Raw genomic sequence first — 16684 nt, 5'->3', positions numbered from 1 at the left:
CCACTGGTGCAAATATCAACACAGTGAAAGAGGCAAAGAAATCCTAGTATTGTCATGAAAATAGTTTTCACAAGGCAGACCCCTGAAAGGGTCTCTGGAATTCCCGGGGGAATTCCGTGTTTTGAGAACCACTGGGTGTTTGTACATACAGAAATCACAGTTCCCTTTCTCTTCAGTTACTAGTTTTTGACGTTTATTTATTATTACAGGTTTGATCACTGCACGCCAAAGACACTCCAAGGCGTCGAACACATCCAAGCGATACACCCAAGCGCGCGTGCAGCTCCAAGACTCACGTAAGAAGAAAACAGCGCTTGGGAAAGGGGATGGTGGTTCCGACCTCTAGCCCGGGCTTGCGGTTGCCCCCGGCAACGATTGTCGGGGGCGGGAGCGCGGCCATCGATTAGTAATGTCTTGCGTCCGTCACCGGAGGTGGGGGCGGGGGCATGGCTGGAGAAGGAAGGCCTCCTCGGCCCTGCGGTCGCCGCCTGTTTTCGGTTGCGAGGCGGCTCGCTCTTTCTGCGATCTATTGAGAGTGGCTTCCGACAACCCTGGGTTGATGTCGGGGAGGGAGGGAAGATGGCGGCCGTGGCGGCGGGCGGCCTGGTGGGAAAGGGGCGCGACATCAGCTTGGCGGCCCTGCAGCGCCACGACCCCTATATCAACCGCATCGTGGACGTGGCCAGCCAGGTGGCTCTGTACACTTTCGGCCATCGGGCCAACGAGTGGGTGCGTGCGGACGCGACGGGGCCGTGCAGGCAGGGCGAGGGTGGGGACGGGGTCGTCAGACTCGGGGCTCCAGAACCCAGTGAGGGGGAGGAGACGCTGACGTTCTGGAGGTGGATGGAGGTGGATGGTGGTGATCGCGGCCTGAGGGCGAAGTTGTGGCAACTAGACCCCTAGGCCGGGGGTTTGGGGGAGAGGGAAGCCGCTCTGAGAAGCCACCTGAAGTTGGGGAAAAGACTTAAATATCTACGACACCCCACGTGGGGATACCAGACGGATCAGGGACGGGACCCGGAGCTGAAGGAAGGAGGGGGACCTAATGCCTTGAGGGCGGAAAACTGCTGTAGTTTGAGAAAGTGAAGCAGGATTCTGTCACAGTGAAACGTGGCTGTAGGGGAGGCAAGGGTAGGGGACGAAGGAAAAAGCCGAGTTCTGGTTCTGAAACATCAGTCTTAGATGGGACGAAGAGGAGTCAGACCATGGCAGAGGGGAGAAATTGGACTTGTGAACTCAGGAAATACAACCGAGAAAAGAGCAAACATCGGCAAATAGAGGACAAAATGGGGGCTGGGTCTAACACTTCGAAGGAGGTTGCCTCTCTTGGAAATACCGTTACACCACAGCCTACCAAGACCAGAATGAGTTTGAAATTTGAGTCCGTTAAGGAGCCGGATTATTTAGTGCACTTCTCAAAGCAGAAACCCAATAAATAGCAATGGGATGAAATTGTGAAATTCCTCACAATTACAGTGGGGTAGGAGCCTAAAACACTTCAGTCCTTTGCAGCAATTACTGCGTGTGAAATTTTGTAACAACCCACTTGAATAGAGGGAAATGTAATTTTTCTTTTCCTCATAATAATTTTTGTCCCAAATAATAATCCATCCATTACATAGCCATCCATCATTTTAAAATAAGTTGGAAAACAGTATAAAAAACTGGGCCAGGATGAATGAATTTCAGGTGATTTTTAAATGTATTCTCTAAGACATCAAAATTCAATCCAAGGAAAACGTGCATATTGAACAAATTAATATATTTTTTAACATTTGCATTCATTTACATAGCCCACTTCTCTCTAGTGTGGACCTTGACCACTCTGTAATTTAAAAACTCACCTGAAAATAATTAGGAGAAGTAAAAAGATTTTAAAAAGAGGCCCTAGAATGGGAGAGATGAAAATAGTTTTACCCTAAGTTCTTTTTTTTTGTTTTTGTTAAGATGTTATTTATTTATTTGACAGACACAGCAAGAGAGGGAACACAAGTAGGGGGAGTGGGAGAGGGAGAAGCAGGCTCCCTGCTTAGCAGGGAACCTGGTGCAGGCCTGGATTCCAGGACCCTGGGATCATGACCTGAGCCAAAGGCAGACGCTTAAGGACTGAGCCACCCAGGCAACCCATTACCCCAAGGTCTTAAGTTAGGAATTTTGCTGGAACAGAGCAAGGAATTTAGGTCTCTACTCCTAGTTGTCAAGCAGAAAAGGAAAACGGGGAGACGTCTTTAATATTCACCAGTCTGTAACACTTGGTCAGCAGAGAGCTTACTTATTTCCTCCTCATTTTCGGGGGAACTTGTCACCTGGGTCTTTATGTAAGGAACATTGAGCAATGTACTGGGTGATTTCATCAGTGGCAATTTAGAAAAAATACAAAGATACTCTACATATTGCATTGCTATTACACTGCTGTATAAGAAGATGCCAAAGGCATACTGTGTTAATTCTGTCAAGGTAGTTTTGTGGGAGATAAAGAGTCAGATGTACAGTAATGTGAGCCTACCTAACAATGGGATTAGAGTCTGAGGAATCTTGAGAAATTGTTAACATGTAGGGGACAGCATTCCTCTTGGAAAACAATTGTCTCCTATAGGCTTTTGACAGGATCTCTGTGATAGATACCTGTTCAGATAGTTAGAGGTTTATTATATAGCCAGTAAAGTCCTTCTAAAGCCTCATCAAAAGGTAGAAGTGTCACAATGCATTATTTACAGGAGTTATGTTTTCCTGCTTCCTGTACTTGTTGCCTTCAAACAGGGCATAATTCATTCAGTAAGAGGTCATTCTTTCAAAGTACTAATCTTCAAGGCTGTGGTAGCCAGAAAAAAGAGACCTAGTTCAGATGCAGAGCAATTGCTGAGGGTGAACAGTTTGTCACCCCTGACTCCATACGCCATCACTCAGGGCCTCTGGATGAGAGCCTTTTGAACATAAACCTACTGAAAGCAGAAAGAACATTCTTGAGATTGGAAGTGAAAGTATATATGCAAGAAAGCAGACGGGAGGTAAAGAAGGGGAGTTCTTACTACACTGAAATAGATGAAGAATGACTTCAGGCGTTCAGAGCAGGAGGTATTAGGAATGAAGGGTAGACAGAAAATGAGGTGTTTGAAGGAAGGATTAAGAAAGATTATGTCCTGCCTGGAGTAGGAATTTAACAGAACTACTTCCCATTCATAATCTGGAAAGACTGCTCCCCCCAAGTACCTACATGTCATTTGAAGAATGGATTTTCACCTCTCAGTCCTTAGAGCAGTGGTTCGTAGCTAGTTTTGCTTTCGTCTCCAGGGAACATCTGGCACAGTGACCAGAATTTTTGGTTGTCACACTAAGAAGGAACATACTACTGGCATCCGAAGGATGGAGGTTGGGGATGCTGCTAAATATCCTTTATGCAGGACGAGCCACCATGACAAAGATTTATCTGGCCCCAAATGTCAGAAGTGCTGAGCTTGAGAAACTGCCTTAGAGTGACTGTTGTCCTGTTTCTAGCTAGTGTTTTTCAGTTTCCTGTGTATCAAAATCACTTGGGGGTTTAAAAAGTGTAACTTGCCAGATGAGTATCTCAGGATGTGAAGTCCAGGCATTGCTCTGTTAAGGACTTATAGGTGACTTACATGCTATGTGCATGATTGAGAGAGGTTTATGGGGATAAGTGGAGGCCTACTTTTTTATTGTGTTAACATAGATAATTACAGAGATTGCTTTGGGTGGTTTCAAAAGTGTCAAATGCTGTACCGAGTCCCAATAATTTGCCAACTAACACAATTTTATATTCCATCTTACTATTTTAAATTTTGATCTGCTTAATTTTTTAATACATGTTAGATTTTATAATAGAGTGTAATATTGAGTCATTAAATTGTACTTTTAAAATTCTAGCCAAAATTCCCCTGGACTATAAACTAATAATTTAACATAGAAGTCCTCCTTGCCTGGAGGATCTAATAAAAACTTGTTCTAACTATACTCCAAAACCCCAAACCTAAGCTTTGCCCTGAAAAGGGGAAAAAAAAATCTGGTTGCCCTTGGACAACACCGGAGGGGCTAGGAAAATGCATCAGTTTGAGCTGTTTCAACCTTGATAGATCATAATTTACATTTCCAGAGCCCTTTTTATCTAGGCACTTAAAATATGTTTTTTAATCAAAAGATCTGAGTGGTACAGGCTAGTTATCTCTCTTCAGTGAAGAAACAGAGACATGGAATAATAAACTGGTTAGCCCCATGTGACCTGGCAAGAATCCCATTCCAGGTATTCATAAGCAAGATTTAAGAAATCCCCTGTACACCTTAGTGCTGCCGACAGTGCTCCTGGTGGGCAAAGTACACAGTGGATTTTGTTTGTACAGACTTTCCCAGTTATGTGTCTGGATCCCAAAGAAAACTCTAGAAAGCTGTTGCTTGATGTTTATTCTACAGGGAGACTAGGCCTCTGGTACTGGGCTGTGGGAGTCTGCCCTGAGCCAGTCGGGGAATTTCAAACTTTTTAAGAACCTGTTGCAGTTGAAGGAGGCCACAAATTCTTTAACACTTTCAATGAAGAGGTGGGGTCCATTACCTTGAGGACACTATGCTAAGTGAAATAAGTCAGAGAAAGGTTCTGATATTGTTTGAGTTCACTAATATGTGGAATCAAAATAAATTGCATGTTGCAAGTTGGGAGGACAATTTTAGGACATGCCTTTTACATTTCTGATTCTGGGTTTTTCAAAACTGAAATTGGGCAGTTTTTTTCTTTTTTCTTTAAAAAGAAAAGAAAGTTTCCATTGCTACTTCAGGAGGAAGGGAAGCAACTCAAAAGCTATTAGCTTTATGTGTTTGGATCGCTAAGATGAAAAAGTCTGAGGTCAAATACTGGAAGAACAGAAGTGTTTGGCCTTGCAGCAAGTGGTCCTCATGATGCATGTTCCTTAACCTGTATCTCTGTTTCAGCTTCTTATCAAAGTAGGAAATAATACAGGATATTTAACTTTTACACATTTATTCTTGAAGGTTCTGTGGACTGTAAATACTTGCCAACTGTAGTGGTTGAACTTCAGGAATGGCTACAAATTTTAGACTGTTTGGGTACTATTTATTGTTCTATAGAGGCCATTTTCTCAGTGATTAATATTGTGGCAGTTTAGGTAATTCTTACCACTTAAAGTGCACCCAGCATATAGATTTCTCAACAGTTAAGAGTTAACCATGTTTGTGTACACGAGGAAAGGTAAGTCAAAATGTTTCTGTATCTTTTTGTTGTATTTTTTTTTTTCATTTCGACTCTGTTTTTCAAAGCATAGTGGGAAAGGGCCACACTTGAGAAGTAAGGATATTTTTCACAGGACGATGAAGTGATTTATGCAAACTTTATAATAAATCCATTTTAAGGATGAACTGTAATCTTACTAATGTGTATGTATTAGAGAAAAGATTGACTAAAATTGTTTTAACTGTTATAAATTCTTTATTTCTAATTACATATTCTACTATGAGGAGTAAAATTCTTGTTGCTAAGTAATTTAATATCCATTAGCTCTTAAACAACAATGTTTGGTGGGGCTCCTGTGTGGCTCAGTGGGTTAAGCCTCTGCCTTCAGCCTAGGTCATGATCTCAGGGTCCTGGGATCGAGTCCCGCTTTAGGCTCTCTGCTCAGCAGGGAGCCTGCTTCCCCCTCTTTCTCTGCCTGCCTCTCTGCCTACCTGTGATCTCTGTCTGTCAAATAAATAAATAAATAAAATCTTTAAAAAAATTGATTAAAAAAAACAGTATTTGATGATGTTTGACATAATCTGGGACATAATGGATTTTGATTTCAGGACTCCTAGTACAGTTCTTTGGGCAGAGAATGTTACTTAACTGAGGCAGCCGTTTTCACATCAGAATCACCTGACAGCTTAATGAACATGAGGCTGCTGCACATCACCCCTGTAGTCTGAGTCTGTAGGTCTGGGGAATAACCCAATAATTTGCATTTCCATCAAGTTCCCAAGTGATGCTGATACTGCCAATGTGGGGTCTATACCTTAAGACCCACTGGAGTAAGGTGACCAAGAGAATTGCCGAAATTACTTGAACATGTGAGGGGGTCATGCTTCCAATGTTTTATGTGCCTTTAAAAAGTTATCATTTAATATTATATATACCCTTGTTCTTAAAGAGTGCATTTCCCCCCAAAACTACAGAGTACTTAAATTTTGAATAATTTTCATAATAGAGATTAATAATTAAATATTAGGTTAGGTAGAATGGGGAAACTAAACCGTATAAGTAGCAAATGTACCTTTTAAATTCTGAGTTATAATAATCTAATGACTAGCTAAAATGAAACTTTTTTTTAAATTATACATTGTACTAATGAACGTTTTCACCAGGGCCTGGGCTCCTGTCTTCGGAGAGATGGAAGAGAGCGTTTCCAAATGAACTGAAATGATAGTTCATCACTTTCACTTTACCACTTAACCAGTTTCTCTCAGGCAGATTTCTTGAGTCCTAGCTTAGCAATGTTTCTAACTTGATTTCAAAGATCCGATAGAGACTCTAAATATTCCACACCACGTTGGTGATTAATTTGTCTGAAAACTACCGCATCGTTGCTCTCTTCTGGGCTGTAGTCAAAGTTGGCTTATTGACAGAAGATCTGCTCTCCTTGGTGACAGGATAATGGCAATAGAAGATGAACCGAGAAAATAAAGAAGGGGATAATGAAATGCAGACACTAGTGACTTCTGCAGCCACATATCCAGGTCACAGGGTAGAGGACAAGGCAGCACACTTATCTCCTCTTTCAAAGGAAATCTGTGGAGCGTATTTATTTTTGTATTGCTTTAGCCAGAGGTGTATTGCTGTCCCTGTCTTTGGTAAAGAGAGAGAATGATGGTTTATTTCGTGAGTGACAAAAGTAGAAGGACTGCTTCCTGCTGCCTAATGAGCAGAGCCACAACCTGGCTGAAAACCTGCCTTTCTCCTTTCCCTAAGAATAAACCCTCCTGTTAAGTGGATTTGGCCTTACTTAAAACTGACTATTCTCTAACTTCTGTGAAAGTGCCTATTAATGAAGAGAATATACACATTTTGCTGTTTTGTTTTGTTTTGTTTTTTAGGAAAAGACTGATGTGGAAGGAACCTTATTTGTTTACACAAGGTAAGAATATTTTACTTTTATGAAGAAACTGACAGTCTTTCAAAGAATATTTTAATTTGGTTGTGTTGCTCTTCAAATGTAGTTTTATTCCACAGAGAAGTGAAAAAACCTGAATCTTGGTTTGAAGTTATTAGTGATACAAGGAAGGGAATACTGAGTAATGTCACCTGGTATAGTATGAGAAATACTAATTTCAGAATGTAATTTAAACTCCAGTATTGAAGAACTTTGTTCTTTTTAAAACAGTATTAAATATTTATCCTTTAATTCAAATGAGTAGTACAGAGTCCTTGAATATAATGCATTGGCAAGAAGCTAGAAGTACACTATTAAGAATATTAGATATTTTAATTACTATTTGGAAAAAGGTTTTATTGGTCACTCCCCCCACCCCCCGTCATTGATTCTTTAAAGAAGTGTGCTCCAAAATTAAGGATGTCTTTTAGTCCTCTGTTATATAGTTAATAGAGTATATTTTAGGATAAATTTGATAAATTCACGTTTTTTGTCATTTGTATGAGAAATTGTTAATATCACATAGTATGCATATTGTCTTAATAGTTCAATGTTTTATTCGTATAAACATTCACGTAAACTGTCCATTATTTTCATTTGGAGGACGAAGATAAAATACAAAGGGCTAGTACAAACCCTTCAGAGCTAACAGCTTCATTGGGGAGACAGAAAATGCATGTGTGTGCATGTACACACACACATTTTTTTTTTACCCTTTCACGTTTAAAGGTAAACCATCCCCCCCAACAATCAATAAAAGTAACCAAAAAATAAAGATAAGTCCCAATGTATAGCCTATTCTTAGCTCCAGTTGATAGGTTATAAGGAATGAATGGGCTTCTGTGATTATGGAAGACTTTATCGAATTGGTGCATCTCAAGTAGGCCTCAGGAATAAGGTAGCTCTTGCACAGAAGAGAGGGAAGGGCTGTCTCAGCAGGAAGGATGGAGAAAGCTGAGGCATACGACCTAGTGTGGTGAAGGGACAGTAAAGAAAACGACTTTTGGCTGCAGAGAATTTATCCTGGTTTATATCAGTTAGAAGACAGTAAAGGTAAAGAGATTTTGCTGGCTTGGAATGTCAGACCAGGGATTTTGCAATTTATTTTCTTAGCAGTAGGGAGTCACTGAAGGTTTATGAACAGGGAAATAACAGAGTTATGGCAAAGTGTGTGGGGAGAGTCAGTGTATTAGCATTATGAGGACGCACTGGTTCTAGAAGTTGGACTTAGAACAATGAGAAAATTATTGCAGTGGAGTAGATATGAGATGATGAGAGTATGAACTAAAATGGTAGAAGCTGAGACTGAACAAATTTCTTGAAAGATTGCACATATAGAAGGAATGATGAAATTTAAAAAAACAAAAAAAACTACGATTTTGAAATAGAAGACAAAGAATGAAAGAACCATAAGCAGAATAGAAAGATAGGAGGTGGAGAATCTGGTTTGAAGATAATTTTATTTTGAAATAATGATTTTGGTGTAGTATCAGGGCATTTGAATGAGCTGCCAGGTTCCACAGGCCAGGTTAGGGATGGGGATACAGAGCTTCGAGTCACCTGCCTTAAACTGGTCATTGAAGCCATGAGAGTACAAGTGTTCTCTGAAGGAGAAGAAAGTGATGAGGGCTAGTGGTTGAGTTTTCACGACCAGAGATACAGAGAAGAGTCAGCCATATAGACACAAGCAAAATGAGAATGTTGCAGAGAGGCGGGTTGCAGGCCCAGTGCAAGGATGGCAGAAGAGTGTGTCAGTGGAGGCGGAAGCCACAGTGGGAGTGGAAAGAAAGGAACAGATGGGCAAGACCATTGGGGTAGGTAGAGGAGGTTGGTTTATTAGAAAAGTGGTGGGAATGCCTAAGAGCCATTGGCTGCTTTGGTTTACATTATGTTCTAAAACATTCTGAAACACCAGAGCATACCACTGAGTATAAACTACTCTTGAGAATTTTCAAATGTGAAAAGAAAACCAAACAGATAAACTCCGACTTATACCAAGCACACACACACACACTTACACACACGGTGCATTTCTCATTCATTTCATACAAGTATTACTCTTTTGAGAAGTGAAGAAAAGGTGTATTAATATATGCTAATGATTGGTTTTAGGGATTTTTAGTAGATGCGCTCTCTCTCTCTCTCTCTCTTTTTGACTGCTTAAGATTAACAAATTATACAAGTATTTTCTCTTTTGTACCCACACCAATTGAAGGTTTGCATTTTCAAGTATTTCTTAATATACTCTGAGTTCCAAATGGAACTGTCAGTTCAACCATAGGTAGAGAAACAACTCTTTCCTTGTTCCTTAAACTCTTCCCCAAATCTAACTCCTCTAGAATAGGAGCTTTCCCCATCTCCCCTCCTGCCCGGGGGTGGGCCATCAGATAGATGCCAGATTCTAACATGTTGAGGTCTTTCCTCAGTAGAGAATGACAGAAAGCTCATAAAAGTCAGAGGGGTGGGACGCCTGGGTGGCTCAGTTGGTTGAGCAGCTGCCTTCGGCTCAGGTCATGATCCCAGCGTCATGGGATCGAGTCCCACATCGGGCTCCTTGCTCAGCGGGGAGCCTGCTTCTTCCTCTGCCTCTGCCTGCCATTCTGTCTGCCTGTGCTCGCTCTCTCCCCCTCTCTCTCTCTGATAAATAAAATCTTAAAAAAAAAAAAAGTCAGAGGGGAGTTTTTAGTACAGGTAATGGGGCTGCTGGTGATAATATTTTGACTTCTGTTATGGATATTGCTTTGGAGGAACTGGCACATTCATCCCCGAGCCTATTTTATAAATTATGAGATGGTATAGTAACCATACCATTAGAGAGGTGAGGTCCTGTTGTGATAATGAAATAACTGAAGAATCAAATTCTGATTCTGTATAGAAGTGCCTAATCCCATTTAAAAATTTTTTTCTTTATTTCCTGCCATGGCTTGCTTTCTGTAATAGAGAGTTCATAGAGACACCCACTGGTGATTTTTGAACTTGACATTTCCAGAGGACCCTCTGTGTGAGAGATCATGGGAACTCTTTCCTTCTTCCTTGGAATTTAAGTTGAAATGATTATCGTGACTCTAATATTGATCATATGCCCACCACTGCTTTACCTTTTTGTAAAATAAGTTAGTCAAGGATTGGCTTCCATCAAGTTTAACTTTGGAGGTCTCAAAATTCTGTAGTAGTACTGTAGCTGTATTTTACTTCGTTAGTAGCATCAAATGGCTAATTTGAAATAAAACTGAAACATAAACACCTTTTCTTCCTATCGCTCAGAACATTTCTGTGGGTTGGTTACCCTGCTGCCCTAGTTTAAAGTAAATAAATGAATTCTGCTTGCTTCAGTTTCAGCGTAGAAGCATTTGGTGTTTCATTTGTCACCAGAAGTTGCACAGTTGGATTACTATATGGCTGTCACCCAAGAGTAGACAAATGCACATGTAGTTGTTAGAGTTACACTCTGTGTAATTTGGGTTCTGCCTGACAGAGAGTAGGCACTGAAGGTTTATTCACTGAAACGAAAAATAAAAAGTCACTAAATGACACACTGTTATGGAGGAAAAACTTTCATAGTAGTTTATCTATGAAGTTGTTTCCTTTACGAGGAAGACAAAATAGTTGCTTCTTGAATTAAATTCTATGATCTTTTAATTGTACTGTATCTCATCATGGGTTCGTTGACCCAGAGGGGCATCATTTTTTTAAGAGATTTTACAGCTTCAATTTCAAACCAACACTAACATTTTTTTTTATATCTTTTATTTATTTGACAGACAGAGATCACAAGTAGGCAGAGAGGCAGGCAGAGAGAGAGGGGGAAGCAGGCTCCCCACTGAGCAGAGAGCCCGACGCGGGGCTCGATCCCAGGACCCTGGGATCATGACCTGAGCCAAAAGCAGTGGCTTAACCCACTTGAGCCACCCAGGCGCCCCAACACTAACATTTTCTATGAAAAATTTTTTCGTATGATTGTGATGTGCACTCAAGATTCTTTAGAAGTATCTGTCAGTAATTTTTTTAAGTGGTTATTTCTGCACAACCTAGAGAGGGAAGCAAGATACCTATATACACATAGCTAAATAAGTAGGACTTGCTTTTGCTAAAGGGACAGCAAGGGCAGTCACACTGGATATATTACATATGAAGTAGTACATGAATTAGTACATTAGTACTGTTAGCCAATAGTAAAGAATCATTGGTTTTTATGTGTACAGTCTGCACAAAGCTGTATATACATACAAAAAGATTGAGAGGCATATTCGATTATTAGTTCTATTGAAGTGTACTTCTGTGGAATAATTTGTCTTTTGATATCATCCCTACCCCTTGCGATTTTTAGGTCTGCTTCTCCAAAGCATGGGTTCACCATTATGAATAGGTTGAGCATGGAAAACAGGACAGAACCCATTACTAAAGACCTGGATTTCCAGCTCCAGGATCCTTTCCTTCTCTACAGAAATGCCAGATGTGAGTCTTTCTTAATGCATTGGGTGGTTTTATTTCTGCGTTTGGCCAAATGCTTAAAATTGTACAGTAGATGTCTTTGTGTTTGTGTCAGCATCAGTTAACTTAGGAAATACGCAAGTCCAGTTAAGGGAATTGCTCCTACCTCACGAAAGTTCAGTGAAAACAATGTGAATAGGATGATGTTTAAGTATTTGAACTCTGTCTTCTGCAGCTAGACTTGTTTGTAGTATGAACCCATCAGAGATTTTAAACCTGAGTATGACTGAATGAGACAAATTCTTGGTCAGGATACTGCAGAGGGACAGACACATAGGTGGTGCTACAGGCACAGAATTGATGATTTAGCTAGTGGCACTATTTCCTTATGTATCACCTCTGACCTAGCATCATGATAGGTTATTGGAAAAAGAGGGCCATATTCTAGATTGCCATCTTTTGAACACCTAGTAAATGAAAAACCAGAGTCCAAAGAGTTTTGGTCATTACGAATTTTGTAAACTTTGTAATGTTGAAGTTATATTAGGTAACTGTGTAGCAATCGCCTGTTCAGTAGTCTCTCTCCATTTTATTCTTGTGATTGTCTGACCACTTGTGTTGGACTATTGGGCAACCCAGAGAAAATTTGATGAAAAATACATGAACTGCAGGAGCATCTCCATACACAGAAAAAACGAGAGCATACTTAAAAATAAATCATATGTGCCTGCCCGTGATCTGTGCTTTGTGCATAACTTTCAGAAAGACCTGGCAGTTAAGAAGTGTTTTCCATACATTTTCCACCCTGCTTGTGAGATCAAGATACAAGAATTTGGCAACTATATACTATTCAGTATAATTTTAATAATCAGTGTAATCCAAATAATATTTAATGCTTTAATTCCAGTGAATTGTTTTGTTTTGAAATAAAGTAGCATTTTAACTTATGATTATATTCATATATAATCAGGTTGTCATAAGTGGTCATCTGTTATTTAGAGAATTACAGTTAAGTTTTTATGAGAAAAAAGCCATTAAAACTGTAACATGACTTAACCAATGGTAAGTCCTGTGAAGTGAAAAATTTAGTAATATAGGGAAATATTTTGTTTTTTTACTCCATTTCTTTGCTAGGAGTGAAGTTAAATCAGTTGTAGTTTATAGTTATTTGAATTATTTGTATGTTTGTAGATATGTCAGGTTTACTTATTTTTTTAGATTATTAGAATGTGTCAATCACAAAAATAAATATAAAATAAATGAATATCAGTGACTTATAATAATCATTTTTGGTTCTTATTTTGGATAAATACATGGTCTAGTCAATATAGATAATATTTTAAATTCTTATCACCATATTACAGATTATATATCATATCACATACTGTATCAAAAATATAAAAATACAAACTTTCTTTAATGTGGTTGATATTTAAAAATACCTTTCCTAAGTCCCACACGGTTTATCTGGTAGGAAATAGAGTTTAGGTGTAATAAACATATAAAGCCTCACCTCTGCCCCAGGCCTCTGCTCTCTAATATGGTAGCCCCCAGCTGCGAGTGGCCACGGAGCACTGGACATGTGGCCAATCTGAATTGAGCTATGCTGTGAGTGTACAATACGCACTGATTTGCAAAGACTTAGTACCAAAAAAGAATGTTAAAAAAAATCTCATTAATAATTTTATATTGATTTATCTGTTGAAATGATAATATTTTGAATCTATTGAATTAAATAAAATATATTATTAAAATTAATTTCACCTGCTTCTTTTAATTTTTTTTATTTAAAATTCCATGTGTGGCTCACATTTGTGGTTCACCTTATATTTCTGTTGAACAGCACTGTTCTAGGCATTTTCATTTATTGTACCATATTTCATAATCACAACTTTGTAGGGCAGACATTTTCACTGTCATTTTGCATATGACAAAAGTGAGGCTCAATGAGATGACAGACCTGACAGAAACCTGTAAATTCTGTGCTTTTTTTCCCCACTTTTTCCTACATCATCTGTATTGTTCTCTGCACTATTAAACATGAATGCAAATTGAAAGCAGCCTTCTGGATGCATAACAAAATATTTCTAATGAATTTCCATAAGAAAGGAATGAAATCAGTTGAAGAGCAAAGAATGGAAGGGAATGGATCTATTTGCCTTTCTGGGTTTATTTGCTTTTTATTTTCTCCTTAATATCTGGTACTAATTGCCTTTGCAGCCATAGTCTTTAGTTTTAGTTACTTGTAAAAGCCTTTTCAGTCTCTGCCATCAAAGGTTCACAGGAGTGTTTACCCCAGGTTGCTTTCAAAGTCTCAGGTACCTCTCAAATGTTTCTAGAGAATTCAATTACTTTATGTTATAATCCTATATTCTTTAATAACATATAGATCATCCTTTGAACAATGAAGTCAACTTCACTCAAGAATGGTTTTTAAGGGGTACTTGTGTGACTCAGTAGTTAAGCATCTGCCTTTGGCTCAGGTCATGATCCCAGGGTCCTAGGATCTAGCGCCGCATCTCTGCAGGAAGCCTGCTTCTCCCTCTCCCTCCACCCGTGCTTGTGTTCCCTCTCTTGCTGTCTCTTTCTCTGCGTCAAATAAATAAATAAAATCCAAAAAAAAAAAAAAAAAAGGTTTTTAACACTCTGTACCCCTATATAATCAAGAACTTCTCTATCTAGTGTTGACATTTCACCTTGGCCTAGGTATGTCATAGGCCATATGTTAACAGGTAGAGTTGTTTAAGATTTGTGGGGAGTTTTCTCATGGACTGTTTTAGATTCACTAAGTTAAAAAAAAAATTTATATCTCGGGAGACAATTATCCCTGTCTTGGATTAGATGAACTTAGAAGATCAAAATCAAGGAGTAAAAATCTTAAAATTTCTTCATTTAATTAAAAAAAGGATGTTTAATAAATAAATAACTTTGAATTTGACCAAACACAAAATACATGGTTTTATTACATTAAAAGATTTATGGTTTTTAAGCTTGGTTGTAATTGGGTTTGACTTATATAAACTTATATGTAAGGTAGATGTTAATTAAGGACAGAAATTTGTTTATTCAACAAATATTTATTAAGCATTTACTGTCCACCAGCCACTACATCAAGGCTTTATATGGGTTATTTAACTCTTGTAACTTTTTCTTGAAATGCTGTTATTCTTGTTTTATAAAGGAGGAAACTGAGATTAAAGAGATTTAAGTCATTTATTAGGGTCCATGACAATTTTGAGATGAAAATAGCATTTGAACTGGGAAAGCCTAACTTTATTTTTTATTTTATTTTCTTTAAGATTTTATTTATTTGAGAGAGAGAGAGAGACAGAGAACTTGCATGACGGGGGGAGGTTCAAGGACAGAGGAAGAAGGTGATTCCCCACTGAGCAGCACCCTCCCTCTCCCATGCTGGGCTCCATCCCAGGACCCTGAGATCATGACCTGAGCTGAAGGCAGATGCTTAATTGACTGAGCCACCCAGGTACCCCGAGAAAGTCTTACTTCAAAAGCCCAGGCCCAACTAGTGAAAGTACTAATACATATGAATGACACATTTGAGCAAGATTTAATTTTTAAGAAATACTTAATCTTTTTATTGCACACTCCAAAGTTTAAAAAACAAGTTTATTTTTCTTTAAGTTGAGAATCTCTTATATTTTAGTTATTAGAGAGGAGAATATCAAATAAAAACTAATATAATGAAAAGCTGAATTTGACCATTTCTTTTCTGTTATAGCCCTTTAGCAACCATTTCCTGTATTTTTCATTGCATAGCTAAATAAGCTTGTATTTTCCCAAATATATCATAAGATTTAAGATAGTACAGACAGCAGAGGCAGGTAGATTTCAGAGTTAGACCAACATGTTGAATATACCATTGTCTGTGGCTACAGGAGTCAGATGAAATTCTTTTAAGCTGCTTGATTTCATTGTAGACATAAACCTGGAGTTTGGAGGAAGTGATAAAAGGCAAAATCAAGATATTTAAGATCAAACTTATTTTAGAAACTCTGCCTCAGTTTTAAAGTAAATTTACCATATTGGGTAGTTTTGTATTCAGAAAGAAATAGAATTTAAATCCTTTATTGACATTTGTAGGCTCTAGGAAAAACTGTTATAAACAATGGAATATGGTATGTTAAATGAAAATGATAATTACAGTCAGTCCTCTTTCAAATAGGCAATGTCCTAGAAGTTCCCTTTTAAAGTAATTGCTGGACTTTGGTAAAACATGGCATATTGAATACAATCCTGTGGTTCTCCTAAAACTGTTGAAATGACAATAAAGGAATAAAAAGAGACTAAACCTACAAGGGTGGAGGATGCATTTCATGAAAAAGATGGAAGAAACAAGAAAGAGGAAGGCGTGCTGTGATAGCTTTATTATTCATAATGTATTAATCTTCCCTGCAGAAGATTATATATCTCTGTTCTGTTGTGTCAGACTTGACTACATGATTTGCCCCCCAGCCCCCGCCACTGATGCACCCTCCAGGAGGGTTGAACTCAAGTATGGCTATGTGAATTGCTTTGGCCAGTAAAATGTGGGTAGAAGTAGTTTGTATCATTCTGATTAGATACTTGAAGGACTAGTTCATGATTCACCATGTCTCTTTTCCTTCTGCTATGATGACCAGTAATGTTCTAGGCAGAGGCTGCTCTGTCAGCCTGGGTCCTAGGATGAAGATAACATGACAAAGAGGTAAAGTGAGCCATGATGGACATGTAATGTGTACAAAAAATAAATCTTTATCACTGAAAGTCATTTAGATTTTGGGGGTCATCTGTTACTGAAGCATAATTGGGCCTGTTATGATGGATACATAAGCCATCCAGGAAACGGGATCCAAACACTGATTAGAGGTAAAAGAATTCTAAGAACAACGATCAAGAGGAATCCCATAATGACCCCTGTGCAACAGAAGATCAGTTAGTCTAAATTAAAGTATAAGGATAAAGGGCTCCAGGAAGGGTGTCCAAGAAAAACTTTACAACTAATACTTTGAGTCTGTTGGGACATTTATAGTTTCTTGTTAAGAAAGTTTGGTGATGCTATAGAAACATTAGAAACATTGGGGAGAGGGAGAGAAAAATACAACAAAAGG

At 38.7% G+C, this 16684-nt stretch overlaps 1 protein-coding gene across 1 annotated transcript in view; it reads left to right on the top strand.

The window, feature by feature from the left end:
- Positions 1-465: 465 nt before the first annotated feature.
- The window catches only part of DCP1B (decapping mRNA 1B), a 54183-nt gene continuing 37964 nt past the window's right edge, over positions 466-16684 (top strand). Inside the window, exons 1-3 of the mRNA XM_059403900.1 lie at positions 466-729; positions 7090-7130; positions 11473-11600. Of these exons, the coding sequence (XP_059259883.1) occupies positions 580-729; positions 7090-7130; positions 11473-11600 (319 nt within the window). The 5' untranslated portion in view covers positions 466-579. The remainder of the gene's footprint in view (positions 730-7089; positions 7131-11472; positions 11601-16684) is intronic.

Source organism: Mustela nigripes, chromosome 6 (assembly GCF_022355385.1).
Source record: "Mustela nigripes isolate SB6536 chromosome 6, MUSNIG.SB6536, whole genome shotgun sequence".
In the NCBI taxonomy this organism is placed as follows: domain Eukaryota; kingdom Metazoa; phylum Chordata; class Mammalia; order Carnivora; family Mustelidae; genus Mustela; species Mustela nigripes.
This window is presented reverse-complemented; position numbering and strand designations above follow the sequence as displayed.